This window comes from Larimichthys crocea, chromosome I (assembly GCF_000972845.2).
Source record: "Larimichthys crocea isolate SSNF chromosome I, L_crocea_2.0, whole genome shotgun sequence".
Taxonomy (NCBI): Eukaryota; Metazoa; Chordata; class Actinopteri; family Sciaenidae; genus Larimichthys; species Larimichthys crocea.
This window is the reverse complement of record NC_040011.1, coordinates 41,579,267-41,593,043: the sequence shown is the minus strand read 5'-3', so window position 1 is coordinate 41,593,043 and position 13,777 is coordinate 41,579,267. Positions and strand designations below refer to the sequence as shown.

Genomic DNA, 13,777 nt, shown 5'->3' with positions numbered 1-13,777 from the left:
GCCTTCGTGATTCAGAGAACAGACAATACCTTTGCACGTTACTGCTTCTCGGTAAAACAGAAAAGAGGCTGACTTTAAACAAACATTTCAAAAAGGCTGCGCAGACGTCTGCTCCCATAATGATCTACCTCATTGCCTCCCCTGTTGTCACATCCATCATAACCATGTGCGTGTGCATATCCTCCATTACATGGACAGCTCAAAGCTCGAGGCCACCGTCGGTAATGTTTTATTATTGATTTGATGCTCTTATAGATTACAGCTGGGAGGCCTCTGAGCTCCAGTGCCAGGCTGTGATTTGTGGGTTGCAGATTTACACTCTTACATGTTCACCCCCAAAAAACAACATATCTTCAAAGCTGGCTAAAAACAACGATGGCCTCGCTGTCAGACTGAGAGTTTCTTTTTTTTAAACATGAGTGCTATCGCAGAAATTCCTCTCAATACATCCATATTTTATCCAAAAGTAACACAGATACATTTTTTCCTATGAGCACCTGTCTGCCTCCCTGACTGTGGAGTTGACTGGAATTTAGTTTCTGGTGCTAGATCACGCTGGCAACAGTTTTCATTGAAACCACTTATACAAATAATCCAAAGTAAGTTGGGAGGCATTGTTTCTGAAAGACATATTTCTGTGAGCGCCACAAATCAAACCCTGGAGATGAAGAGCTCTACAGCAAGTGATTAAAAGCATTTACTAAATTCCTCTAATTATGCTGCTATAATCAATATTTTATATGAACAATAGATCAAATATCTGTGTGTAATGTGACATGTCTGTACTTCTGGCATCTTTTAGTGCATTATTTTGGTTAATGTTTTAATTCAGTCTCACAGCTCTCATCCATCAGTGTGGTGGCTCTGGTCGTCGCCTTGTTGGCAGTCTCTGCCTCTTCCACCTCCTGGGTAATCTAAAAATCTGCAAAGTCGCGGATCAACGGTGGAACCTGTGGCAAGGCTGCATGACGCCTGGATGGGTTTGTAACAGCGCCCACCTGTCAGTCAAAGCAGCCACGCTGTAAATTCTGCATAACTTTAAGCCTTAATATAATTTGAACAGGTGCGTTATATATAAATTCAGATCGACGCAACCTTGGGACGTGATTCGCCTCCCATGAATACTTCACTTCTATTACTGAAGGATGTTTTGTGAATATTATATTTCACATTTTACAAGCAAAATATTGAGATTTTTAACTTTATAGGTCCAGTGTTTGAGATTTATTTGGAGTATTTATTTGCAGGAATGGAATACAATAATCATTAGTATGTTTTCATGTCTAAACACCAGTATGGTATGTGAGGTGTTTTTTGTTTTTTTTCTACATAATTTGGGTGAACTGACCCTTTAACATCCGTTCAAGTGTACCAACCATGACGGATAAAGGAACACAATATGGCCTTCTCAGTGCAGCCACCACTCGCTGTCCTTGGGAGTCTGGCACAAATGTTCCCCTTTGGCTGCACCTTCACTATCACTAAAAACAACCTCTATTTCACACTGGTCTTATAAATGTCACCGTGAAGGGAGACTACTTTCCAAATGACGACAAAGCAGGAGCTCGAGTGTCCCACGCTGCTTGTGTTTTACTCTGATATTTGCGTGTGAATGCGTTGCCCGAAATTAAGATAACATTTCTAGTTCACGGGGATGACAGCTTGCTTGTTGACACAGCACGAGCTGAATGAATGTGTAACGTCTGCCGCTCTCTCTGCAGACATTTAAACATGCTCCTATCAATGCTGTTATGATTATACACTGCATCCTTCTGGGTCAGACCAAAGGAATGAGGTGGTCCCTCTGAAAATAAACATTAACTGCGAGATGCATGACACCCGATTGTAAAACATCCACCAATGACAACATAAACCCTCACCTATCTTCCTTCAGGGCTCGGGATTGTAACTGCTATTGTGATTGGTCACCACAGGTGAGGCATGTTGAGGAAACGGCATGCCTTTCTCCTCCCAGAAAACTGTCTTTGTTTGCCTTTGACAGGGGGAATGTGTGGCTAAGCATCTATGTGGCACTTTGAGCGCTTGAAATGAGTCCCCCTGTATTTTCCTAATGTGCTCAGAGAAGCACTTTGATCCTCTCGAGCAGGAGGGTGTCAACTATCCGAGAATAGGAGCTACAGCTTGTCCCGGCTCATTTTTCTTTACTTTGATTCATTTTTCATGCAAGCAACCTGCATATATTTCCTCTTCGGCCACAACCAGAGATGAAGGAGTGATACTTGATGCAAGATTTTACTTCTCTATCCTATATTTTTCTCTTTTGTCTTTCTTTTACCCAACAAATGTTTCTGGTTTCATAACACATGCACGGGAGAGGTTGACCTACCTAGTTGGCAACAGGTTCCTGATCACCTCACTGATAAGTTTGAATCCAATAAAAACACACCTGGGTTAGCGAAGGATCAGAGCCAACCAGACAGAATAATGTGAGCTGAAACAACCTATTAGAGCAAGCGCAGTAAACATTATTGTGGGAATGTAAATGGTCTCCCACTATAAAACACTGGAACATTTGAGCGACTCCCCAAACCATTCTGCCATCGAGGCTTTGAAGTCTAATTTCTGCCTACTGAAGCAGACGATACTGACATCTTCTTATTCAAAGGCATAGGAAATGAACTTGGGATGCACAAGTGAAACTCTAGTAAGCTTGAATATGATATTTCCTGTGTTCAGCCACCAGCTACTCTATTCTTGGCCAGATCTGTATGATGATTAGTTACTGGGACGTGAAGAGGTATGCATGCCTTATGAAGCAAGAGGAAGAGGAGGAGAAGACCAAAAGCGTCATCAAACCCCCCCGCCATGTGTCCAACAACTGCTTATGTGTTTTCTTGTCATACCAGGTACTGAACTTTGACGCTTTCTCAAAGTCAAAGGATCATTTTATGTGGACCACACTCAAATTTGGAGATTTTTGCCCCAGTGAGGGGGAGCTTTGAACAAATACCACCTTCACTCATGCCAATAAAGGTCAGTCCAGATGGAAGCAACCCAACAACTATTAGATGGATTATGATAAAGACAAATCCCACAGATTTTTGTAATCCCTTTATTTCTCCTCTATTGCGCCATCACGAGGGTGACGTTTGTGCAACTTGTGAAAGGATTTTTTAGGAAAGTTAAGGACATTCATTCACTCTCAGGATGATCCTCTCACTTTTCATCGAGCGCCATCATCCGTTCATCGTCAAAACTTTAATTCGACTCCACTACAAAGAACCATCTGGGAAGTGATTCAAAGAATACAGGCCAGGTGATTGGATGAATCATCAGTCTATCACACTGATGGAATAAAGAATGGACGGCATGTCCGTGACGTCTCCCACAGTCCTGCCTCTGCCAAAGTGAAGTTGGACATTTTAACATGGGGGCTTATGGAGATTGACTCGTTCTGTAGTCAGCCTCAAGTGGACGTTTGAGGTACTGCAGTTTTTGACACTTTTGCATGGACTTCATTTAACAGTCACGGAGGTTCAGATCCACAGACCATATAACATATGCTGTAGTTCCTCATAGGACGCTAATTGGACCATCACCACTTTATTTGGACACCTGGCAAGATGGATTCTTGTGCACTCATCTGATTTCCAGCTGTCTCACAGCTGTCTCTTAACTTTATAAGCAAATATCTGCAAAACAATAACTTTCTGATCAACTGCTCTCTAAAGTTAACACGCTAAACACCAGCATTATCTTCGAAGAGTGAAACTTCTTCCTGTCTTATCACCTGCTGCACCTTTTTACTCTGTGTTTTAAGAAAAAAAAAAGGATGTTGCCTTTGATACTGGGAGAAATGCAGGCTTGGGCAAAATAAAGGCCTGTTCGAGGCGCGACTGACTAACCTCTGAATCTGTGATAAGCTGGGAGAAATCAGCAGCGGTAAGCAGCATGCTGGGATTGATTCTGATTGATATGAGCCTGTAAGAAGTCCTCTGCAGATTCTGTTACATGTCATGCCATCACCTTGTTTATATGGGTTGGAGCAAAATGGTGTCATATCTGTCATTACTGCAACTTTGATTCGATTTTTTCTTACCTTTCTTCATTTTTCATTGACCCTTTCCTGATCTAAATTGGGGGTCTAACAGTAGACATATATATTATTATGTACTGTATACACTTGTTGCTCTTTTACACAAAAAATAGACGTCACTGACATTCAAATAATTGAGATTCCTGGCCTTGCTAGTTTCATTAGTGCCAGAAAACTTGATTTAATAATGCTAAACCACCTCGGTATTAGTTCAGTGAAGCTAAATACATATCAGTAGTGTTTAAATATGTGGACGTTTGTGCCTGAGTTAACATGGACTGTTATTTCAAGGTGGAGTTCAGTGGATTGGCTGCGTTAAACCGCCCGTCTCGTTGCCTCTGTAGTGGAGTGATGTGTCTTTCCTGGCCAGGGGATTTCCTTCTTCCAGAAGCACTCAAGGTTATTACTGTGGAGGAGGATCTGAGCTCTGCTGCAACGCCTGTTTGAAGTCCTACCACAACATTTTGCACTGCTAACACTCCCAGAGAGATCACAGCGCGAGCAGCCCACAGCAGTGAGCTCATATACCGAGAAGTCAGTCATCATCGCAGTTGCGCAAACTCCAACTTTTTATATTGGACATTCTTTATGTTGAAGTGATGCAATTGTTTGAGTTTGGAGCGTAACAGATTACAAGTCTATTGACTCACATTGATTCCTCTGATGTGGTTGGTTGTCTGTCTTGGCTCAGACTTTCTGTTCTCCAAAACAACTGGGACTGAAGCAGCATGCTTGGATCACTTGTGCCTCGTAACTCGCCCCGGCTTGTTCATGTTTAGCCCTGTGATTTATACAGTGTAACTATGTAAGAGCTACAGATTAATGTACTGTATAGCAAAGCCCTGTTTAAACTCTATCTGTGCAGTAATCTTGTCAAATACGATGTCCTGGTCACAATTACTAAACAAACTCTTCAGTAATGGAAAAAAAAAAAAAAAGACTTGTGTCTGTTGAATTTAAGGCTTACTTCTTCTAAGCGCTGTGCAAAATAAACTTCACACACGTGTGAAAACAAACGCACCCTTATTTAAAAGCAACATTATGTAAGCTTTGGTATTTATCGCGAGGCAGATAATATTACTTACTAGTCCAACGTCTGCGTCTGTCTTTCAGCCTTTTGTTTCACTGAGCTCTCGCCAAGTACTAAAACTCAGTCCCAGATTTACTCTTGTCCGGCAGCTTCTTGTTCGCTCGCAAGAGTCCTCCTCGGTCTCTTCGCCTCTCCTCTGGCTCCAGTTCTGGCACTACATCGACTGTGCCCTCTGCCAGCATTGCCTCCCTGTCCTGGGCCTGAAAACTTCACCTAACAGCAGCTACAGCTGACATGTTCTCCCTAAAATATGATCCAGTTTCACCAAAATCAGCCAAGTATGTTTGTGGTGTGTGACGGATTACACACCTTCTCTTATTAATATATGCACACTGCTGTCCCATTCAAGTTGCTGCGTGGCCACAGACGTCGCTGTCCTGCAAAAAGTTTCACTATAAATTGATTAATAAATAATAAATTGCTGCAGTAATCTCCCTACGATCCTGACCAATATATTAACAAAATCACATCATGAATAAATCATAAATTTAAATGACTTGAGTGTCGTCCAACTCTGCGCCGCTCTCGAGCAGAAGAACAAGACGATTTGTCTTTGATATTGATCTCTTTTAATCCTCTGCGGACACAGTTTCATAATTTGTTTAGTGCACACACTGAGACACGCTCAGTCTATTAAAATGACAGATTTTTTATAAGCTGTATCAGTTTTGCTAACCCTGCCTTTGATGTTCAACGTGCATCACATCTGTGGGAAACACCGCCGCAGCCTCGGAGCCTCTCTGCAGGATTAAGCAGTCAATCAAGCCGGGCTGTGGAAAAGTTTTAAGTGTTTCTGTTATTCCTTTAAATCAAGCAGTTGCTGGATAACAAACATCCAACCATCAACATCCTTTTGAGCCCGTAAGAATGTTCTGTGGTCACAGGCAGGAATAATTAGTGGTATTCTCCAGGTTTGGACGTTGGCCAAAAGCTGGCATTTCATCTGCCACTGTGAGCTAAATGTATATTAGGTTCAAATAAGCTGAAATGGGCAATAGCCGTGCAAAGTTTCATGGTTAATTCTTCCCGCGTATCGTTTTTCTCTCCCCTGTCTTTAAGTCGCTCGCTCTAAGCCCTCTTTTCTCTCTTTCTCCCCCTGTTTTGTTATTTTACCTGGAGGTGCAGGTGTGAAAGGGTGAGGCCGTGGAAAAACATTTGATTCCGCAAGCTTGTCATGAAGGAATCCATTGACTGACCTCTGCATCTTGGCACACAATGACAAATGGGTTTGCAATTTTCCGCCTGACTGAGGGGCAACAAAGCACATTTCCACTTTCCCCCGGTGGGCAGTGAGAGTACAGTCCTCCTCTATCGTGCTCTTTACCCAGGCATTACACACATACAGCCTCACTTTGGCGTTTTGCAGCTCCTATGGTCAAAATAGACGCTTACACTCGCCATGATCTATCAAGACAAACAGACAAAGCCTGACTTCACACAGTGAGGTAATCTGTTGATGAAGAGAGGAAGGCTTGTTTTTCTTGCATCACATTTTTACAACTACTCCTAAATTTAGAGGATCTCTTGTACTTGTACGTAAAATGTTTTTTTTTCCTTTTGTGCATCATGGATTGCGATGAACCTGTGTCATTTAGATTGCTGAGCTTGTGCTGGAACGGTTCATCTGTGTGTGCATTACTGGCATCTTAGGAGACGCTGACATACGTGTTGTTTTGTTTTGGAGCTCTCCTTGTTTTCTTGTTACATTTTAACAGGTTTGTTTGTTGCTTTTGTGGCCACAGATATGAAAATGACGCGACACTGGTTGAAGTTTTCACTCCATATGAGTAAGAATATCTTTTATATCTGCAGTGAAGATGCTTAAACCTGCATTTACATTAAAGGGTTAATGATGCATTTCCAAAGTCCATTTGTTTCTGATCCCCCTTTTGCATTTGTTTAGCTCATAAACTGTCCCATTTTGTCTTTAATAAAGGCAGTATGAGACATTAATATGTAAATATAAGATGTTTCTCATCTCCCCAAATAAAAAGAAACATCAAAAAGATGATAGCAAGTCCTCATCGCTCAGAAAAATTATGTTTATCAATTGTTTCTAAGTAAAGTCTGAAAGTCTTGCGGAGCTGCAGACATTTTCTGTTGTATGTCTCTGTGGGATACATCCATCTTGTTTGCGAGCATCGTTAACGACGGCTGCTAACCGGTGTTTTCACTGCTGATTGAATTGCTTCCAAAGCCTGCAAGAATGTTTAAAGTAGAAGCTATGGAAATGAACCAATTGACCTTTTTTTCTGACCCTAAAGATCTCCACGCCCTGTGGGAGCACAAACTGTCAGTCGGCACCAGAGTCGGCAAATCAAAGGGGACCTATGCTGTTATTAGTGCAGCGGCACCCTGAGATCTATACTGCCACTCCTCCAGCGTGGCCTCCACGTACACGTTATCATCACACAGCTATCATTTCAAAAATGATGATTTACTTCTGTAATGAGAATGTCAAACTATTTATAGCACATGTTGGCACTTTGTCTGCACCAAAAATGAACTATAAACTGAGTGTGTGTGTGTGTGTTTGTGTGTGCCCTGGCGGGGCAGTCCAGCCGAGCAGTCCGGCAGTGCGATTATGTCCTGTAGGGATAACCTGTCATGGTGCTGAGAGCCTAATTGATGCCTCATGCTTTTCAGGGGGCAATTATAGCGCCCAAATGTCAAGACCTAATTTGTGACTCCGTAATGTGGACACATGGGCCTGAGGAAGGGGTGACACGGCTGCTCCAGAGGGACTAACACGCTGGTTTGGTCAGCAGATGTGAGGGGCTGACGGGGGGCTACAGCAGCCAAGGTTTACTTGAGTAAAAGTAGCAATACAACCATGTATAAATGCTTAATTATATTATATATATTAGAGAATCTGACTTGTAAACTGTATTGAACTGTTAAAAGTTAAAGTTCACATCAGGCAGGATGGCTCATTACATATGCTACATTAATTAATCTGGATGTTATTACAGATGCAGATTAAAGCTGCAGTAATAAATCTTTGTGTATCAACAACATGTATCGCCTGAATCTGCAGCTCACCTCAGCTCTAAGGAGCGTTTAGCATCTTTCAGCTGCTTGTTTTGGTTTTTACTTTACTTTAAATAAATGATAATGTTGCTCTGAGTGTGCTGGATGTGCAATAAGCAACTGTTTGCTCACACATTTGCAACTTTTTAAGGCAATTTACAGTTTGTTTTGCTCCAGAAGAATACATCTTTTAGCGCTGGTTTAATGTCACTGAACATCATTAAACATCAAATGACTCAAATCTGTAGAATACTTGAGGAAATATATGATTTATTTTTAATATTTTTGTGGTTTAACACACTTCCTGTTGTTAATATTTCAATAATATAGAAACAAACAGATAGAAACTATGTTCAGCTGTGAGCAAGACAGCGTCAGCACCCTGTCATCTAGATAAGTGTATGTCACCGTCTGTCATATGACTTATGTAACGGCTGCATCCTTTTACCTTACGGAGCCGTGTGCTGTATTAGATGCTGCAGACGGCTGCTGTGTGTTGTTGCACTTCAGCCTACTGCAGTAGTTAGAAAAAAAACTAACACTGTCAGTCACTGGCTGAGCCTGCAAATGCACCACAGTGTTGTTCACTTTGTGCAGCTAAACTCTGCAGGCTTGTTCTTCTTCCTCTTCATCTTCTTCACACCTAAACATAGTTGTTTTCTACTAATGTTTCCATGGAGATGCAAACAGAGGAGCATATTTTCCACTGGAGCTGACAGCTTGCGATGTTGAGTGTCAGTAAATCAGGTATGCTGGTCTAATTGCCGCTTACGGAGGGCAGACCACAAAATCCTCTTAGCTATGACACTAAAAATGATTGAACTCAAACAGGGCACAATGCAGCAAGTGTGTGAAAGATGATTTTTTTTTTTTTTCACGCTACAGAACATGCAGGATAGATGGATGCAGATCTTTCCAGGATGCCCATCTCTCTCTCTCTCTCTCTCTCTGGACTCGGATGAAAGCCCAAAAGTATCAAGTGGATAACGCTATACTTACACTTCTGCTGTAATCCCTATAAACACACATGCAGCTCATAATTTGTGCGCACGGCAATTTACTAAGGAATAAACAAACAACAAAGAGCCTGAAATCAATAGTTGCAGGATTCAAATGACACAAAGCTGCAGACACCATCCCTGCGCAAACACACTCTTAGAAGTGGCCACAGCTTTGGAGCAACAGGTGAGCTTCTCGGCACCTCCCCTGTCTTCCCCAACGCAGCCTACTAAATATAGAAATTATGCTCTCTGATAATTGGGGGCAGACAACAAAGCCGGCTATATTTCCACCCTCCTCCTCCTCCTCCTCCTATCCCCAGCTGACAAACAGCAGGCCTGAGATCAGAGTGTGAGAGCTTTGAGAGTGTTGAGGGAACACCTGCACTGTCTGACTGGACTGTGAAGATAGACACAGAAGATCACTGACTTCCACACCTGCCTGTGGACCCGTGCCATGCACACACACATTCACACACACACACACTCACACACACTTGATTGGGTTTCCTCGAGAGCCCTTTAAGGCCGCTGCTGAGGAGGTGATGAAAGTCAGGGAGCGTCCATTAAGCGTGTGAGACGGCCCTCCAGAGTGGGTGCGGATGAGGAGTTTAAGTGTTTTCAGCAGAGAGCCACAGACCACCTGGAGGAGGCGGAGTAGGAGGAACAAAAGCATCTGTCTCAGGGCCAGGTAGACTCCAAAAACATCGGTTAAACAAGTGCCAAAGAGCACTTCTGGGCATCAGGTATCACAAGTCAGGATTTCCAGCGTGTTTAGAGAGAGACGACCTTCAGAATGTCAAAAGGGGGGCGGAGGGGGTTACGCTCATAGATTTGCACAAAGTCTGCTTTTCATGGGTTCAACTGAGACTTTTAGTCTCATTGGAGGTACTGCGACAAGCGGGGGGAAAAAAAGAAAGCTGCAGGTCAAACTATTGCAACACACTCTTTAGCTTGGAGAAGATGTGATAGGACATGAATGAAGCACGCCCTGTCCATCATTTTCACGCTTGTTAACTTTTCTATGAAGCTACAGAAAGACGAGCAGTGACAGTATCTTTCCAAAAACAACCCCAAGAATCCCTTTTTTCATGTTGTAATAGGCTTGCGTGTGTTTACCCGGTGGACAGGGGATGTCCACGTGCACGCAGGTTATAATACACTCTGGGATGCTGTCATTAATCGACGACAGAAGCCCCGTTGATGTTCAAGGTGTGCAGGTGGGAAAGTCCCACAGTATCATACTGTAGACAGGAGAGAGTTGGCAGCAGGTTTGAATCTCTGTATCGAGACACCCCCACTGGCTCGCCATCACACACACACGCTGAGATCACAGGCTGAACTTTTCATGCTTCAACACAGATCTTCCCCCAACCGTGGAGGAAACTGTGCAGATATGAGATAGTGGCATTTTCAAATATGAATCAGTAATTCAGCAGCTTTGCGCCTCCCGATTCCAACTGTGACATACTTTTTGTTAGTTTTTTTCTGGGACAGTAAAACAATTTTAACCCAAAGGAAACAAGAAAGAAAACAACAGGATAAAATAAAAACATCTTGACATTTCAACAAGTCTCCCATCCTCAAACTCTGAGCAGAGGTTACTTCATCCTTATCACTGCGACCTCCACTTTTATACAGCTGCTAAAGTTGCAGGGCCCGAGCTAAAGGTCACATTTTATTTGGCCCTGATCGCATCGTGGCGCAGCCTCTGTACGTTCAGACGATTCAGGAGGGGAAGGCTTTGAAGTTTTATGCGTGCATCAGGTCTACGACCTGCGATGGTCTCCATAAAGAAAGACAACATTGGTCTCGTAAGCTGGTTTATATGTTTAAAGTCAGAAAGATAAAAAACAACCAGTAAAGTTTGGTTTTTAAAAAAAATTATACTGCTCCGTTAGAAGTCAAAATGTCGGTTGTGAGTGGAGACAGAGTGAGAGACTAACATAACATCTTCATCTCATATAGGCTGACAAAAAAAGAGCATTTTGATCACATTTTGAGCAATTTATTGTTTGTATCATCAGTCTGTCGACTTCAGATTCCTCCTGTAACACATGTAACAGTACTTTAGTTAGAATTAATGTCAACATTACAAAGATTTTTTTTGATTCACAGTCGCCATGTTGTGATTAAATGCATTTCAGACGTGGGGATCTTTTCCAAATTTTTGCCAATATGTTTCATACTTGTGGTCATATTACAGTATATCACCAGCTGAGCTTTTTTTTTTTCAGAATAAAAGACATAATGGTACAGTGTCTCAGTCTTTATATAATCGATACAGTTTCTAGTGGTTTTTCTATATTGCATGTATCTAACTGTAAAAATATATTCTCAAATAAATAAATATATAAACATAAATATATGTATCTAAAATGAATAAATAATTTGTTACATTTTTTTTTGTTGTTGCTCTTTTCAAACAGGTCTAGACACAGGTGAGAAAAAAAAAAAAAACTGAATTCCTTCAAAGTCCTTCTGAACAAACTAACGGCTCTCTGACACAGTACCCAAATTTAAAGTACCATTTCATGATAGTACACATTCCCACAGACTCCACGTCAGTTGACGTCTCCATCTGACCAGAGGAGATGCTCCCTGACCATCCGGCTCCGTTCCCCCGTTTGTCTCCTATTCCACGCAGGTACTTTTTTAGGGTCGCCCGTACTTCTAAAACAAACGACCCCCTCATGCCGAGTGTGCAGACATTCTAGTCTGTCTTCCCTGGCTGCTGAGAGATGGCCCGTGCATTCCTACAAGAGGCCCCGGTGCCTTTATCCCTGCTGGTCGCGGCTGCTGTCCACCAGCCTGCACCGGCCACATCAACCATGCCTGCGTCCCTTCTTCCTTTTCCTTCTCTTCTCTGCTCCCTGCCTCTGCCAGGGCTTTAGCAGCTATTCCTGAACTGGACCAGGGCTTTCAAGTCTCAGCTGTGTCCCAGGATATCCCTGTACAGCTCTGGCACACGGTCAGGGTCCACAGGCCTGGGCAAGAAGTGTGTAAATTTCTGGTGCCGCCTGGATTTAGTCCCATCCCTTGGTGTCCCGTCTTTATTTAATGCCACAAAGTAACGCGTCCCTTTGTCTCCGTGTTTATAGAGGTTGGAGGAGTATGTGTTGTACCAGTTCTCCTCAAACTGCTCCCTGAAGACACATTCAGCTGTGAGCTTATCCTGAAAACAAAAGGGACAACATGATGAGGCTGGCTTAGAAAAACATGATCATTGTTTCTCCAAATATAAAGGCCCCATGTGGATCATGACACGGTCAAAAAAAAAAAAGAAAAAAGCATGAATAAGCAAAGATGGTACTTACGGAGCCATACAGCTCTCCTTTGTCGTTCATCCCCAGATAGAGTCCACTGTCCACCCCTCTAATGCTTATCAACCCAACAGCAAGGCTTATGAATTCCAAAATACCTGGAGAAGAATAACACAGTTGTTCAGGTGAGACTTTAACAAAGATGAAAGAAGCTCAGAAATGTCAAATTCAAGCCTGACAGCAGCCTGTTGGCACATTATAAACACAGTTATATCAGCACTCTTTCAGTATTTGTTTTATCACATACATATTTAATTAAAGTCTGAGCATTTACCAAAACGACTGTGGTCCTTCCTCGTTCCTTGCACCGTGCCATCCGGAAGTATCTCCAGATGAAACCCAGTCCTGCAGTATAACTGTCTCCTCCTGAGAATCCCTTTGAGGTGCGTTAAATCCGCCGTGGTGCTCCTGGAGAGCCTGTCCCCGCTAATGAGGTGCTCCCCAAGCAGTGTCGGACTGTCCCCGAGAGAGAGAGGGGTCAGCAGGAAATGGGACCCGACCTGTGGTATACCATCGATGCCGTGCAAGACGCCTCCAACTTCCCCCAGAGAAGCAGAAGAAGCAGCAGCAGCAGCAGCCATCGCGTCAAAGCTCAGTGGGTAAAGTTCAGTGAGGAGGTCCGGAGGGAGCGCTCTTGCGTAGTAGACTACCTGGTTGCCACCGTCACTTATTGCATGTTTACGTCCACCTCCTCCGTTACTTAGCGCACGTACAAGGCGGATTTCTCACTAAATCTGCGCTCCAGGCTGCACCGATTTCTCCCTTTTTTCCTCCTTTTTTACGCTGCGTCTTCATCAGTTGGAGGGTGGGCTGCAGTTGCTGCTCAGATAGCCCTCATGTTGCATACCTGTCCACAGCGGATAGTGATGCCTCAGTGGAGAGAGAGAGAGGGACAGAGGGAGAGGAGACACAACGGAGGATTGAGTAGTGAGGGCTGAATAAACGCTGCAGTGCAGGTACGGGGAGCTCCTGGAAGTGGCAGGGGTGGTGAGGCAGGTGCAAAACCACAGGACTAGTAATGGGCGGGGCTGTCACAGTTCAGACGTGCCCTGGCAAGGATTTTTTTCTCCTTCTCCCGAGGCATAAAATAAGAGAGAGAGAGAGAGGGAGAGAGAGTTAAAGGTGGGCTTAAAGTGAGCACTTCCATCACTTTAAATCCAAATACAGTGCGTAAAAACAAAAACACGTGTCCCTTTAACTCAGACGTGACACATAATTCAGTCTGTTTTTTGTTTTTTTTGCAAAAGATTTCAACATTTCCTTCCCTCTCACTCAATCT

The 13,777-nt window shown here is 43.2% G+C and overlaps 1 protein-coding gene across 1 annotated transcript; it reads right to left on the bottom strand.

Moving 5' to 3' along the window:
* Positions 1–11,025: 11,025 nt before the first annotated feature.
* On the bottom strand, positions 11,026–13,107 carry fgf20b (fibroblast growth factor 20b). The gene is made up of 3 exons (XM_010732892.3): positions 12,773–13,107; positions 12,493–12,596; positions 11,026–12,350 (listed from the first exon to the last, which is right to left on the bottom strand). The coding sequence occupies exons 1-3, from the start codon at positions 13,077–13,079 to the stop codon at positions 12,105–12,107; spliced, it is 657 nt and encodes a 218-aa protein (XP_010731194.2). The 5' UTR covers positions 13,080–13,107; the 3' UTR covers positions 11,026–12,104.
* Between the last annotated feature and the right edge of the window lie 670 nt (positions 13,108–13,777).

Bases quoted from the DNA above. Each gene is read 5' to 3' on its own strand.
- fgf20b (XM_010732892.3), bottom strand. From the start codon at position 13,079: ATGGCTGCTGCTGCTGCTGCTTCTTCTGCTTCTCTGGGGGAAGTTGGA. The intron at 12,597-12,772 runs GTAAATGCTCAG...ATTCTTCTCCAG, and splicing joins GAAGGACCACAGTCGTTTTG to GTATTTTGGAATTCATAAGC. The intron at 12,351-12,492 runs GTAAGTACCATC...TTTTGTTTTCAG, and splicing joins AAGGAGAGCTGTATGGCTCC to GATAAGCTCACAGCTGAATG.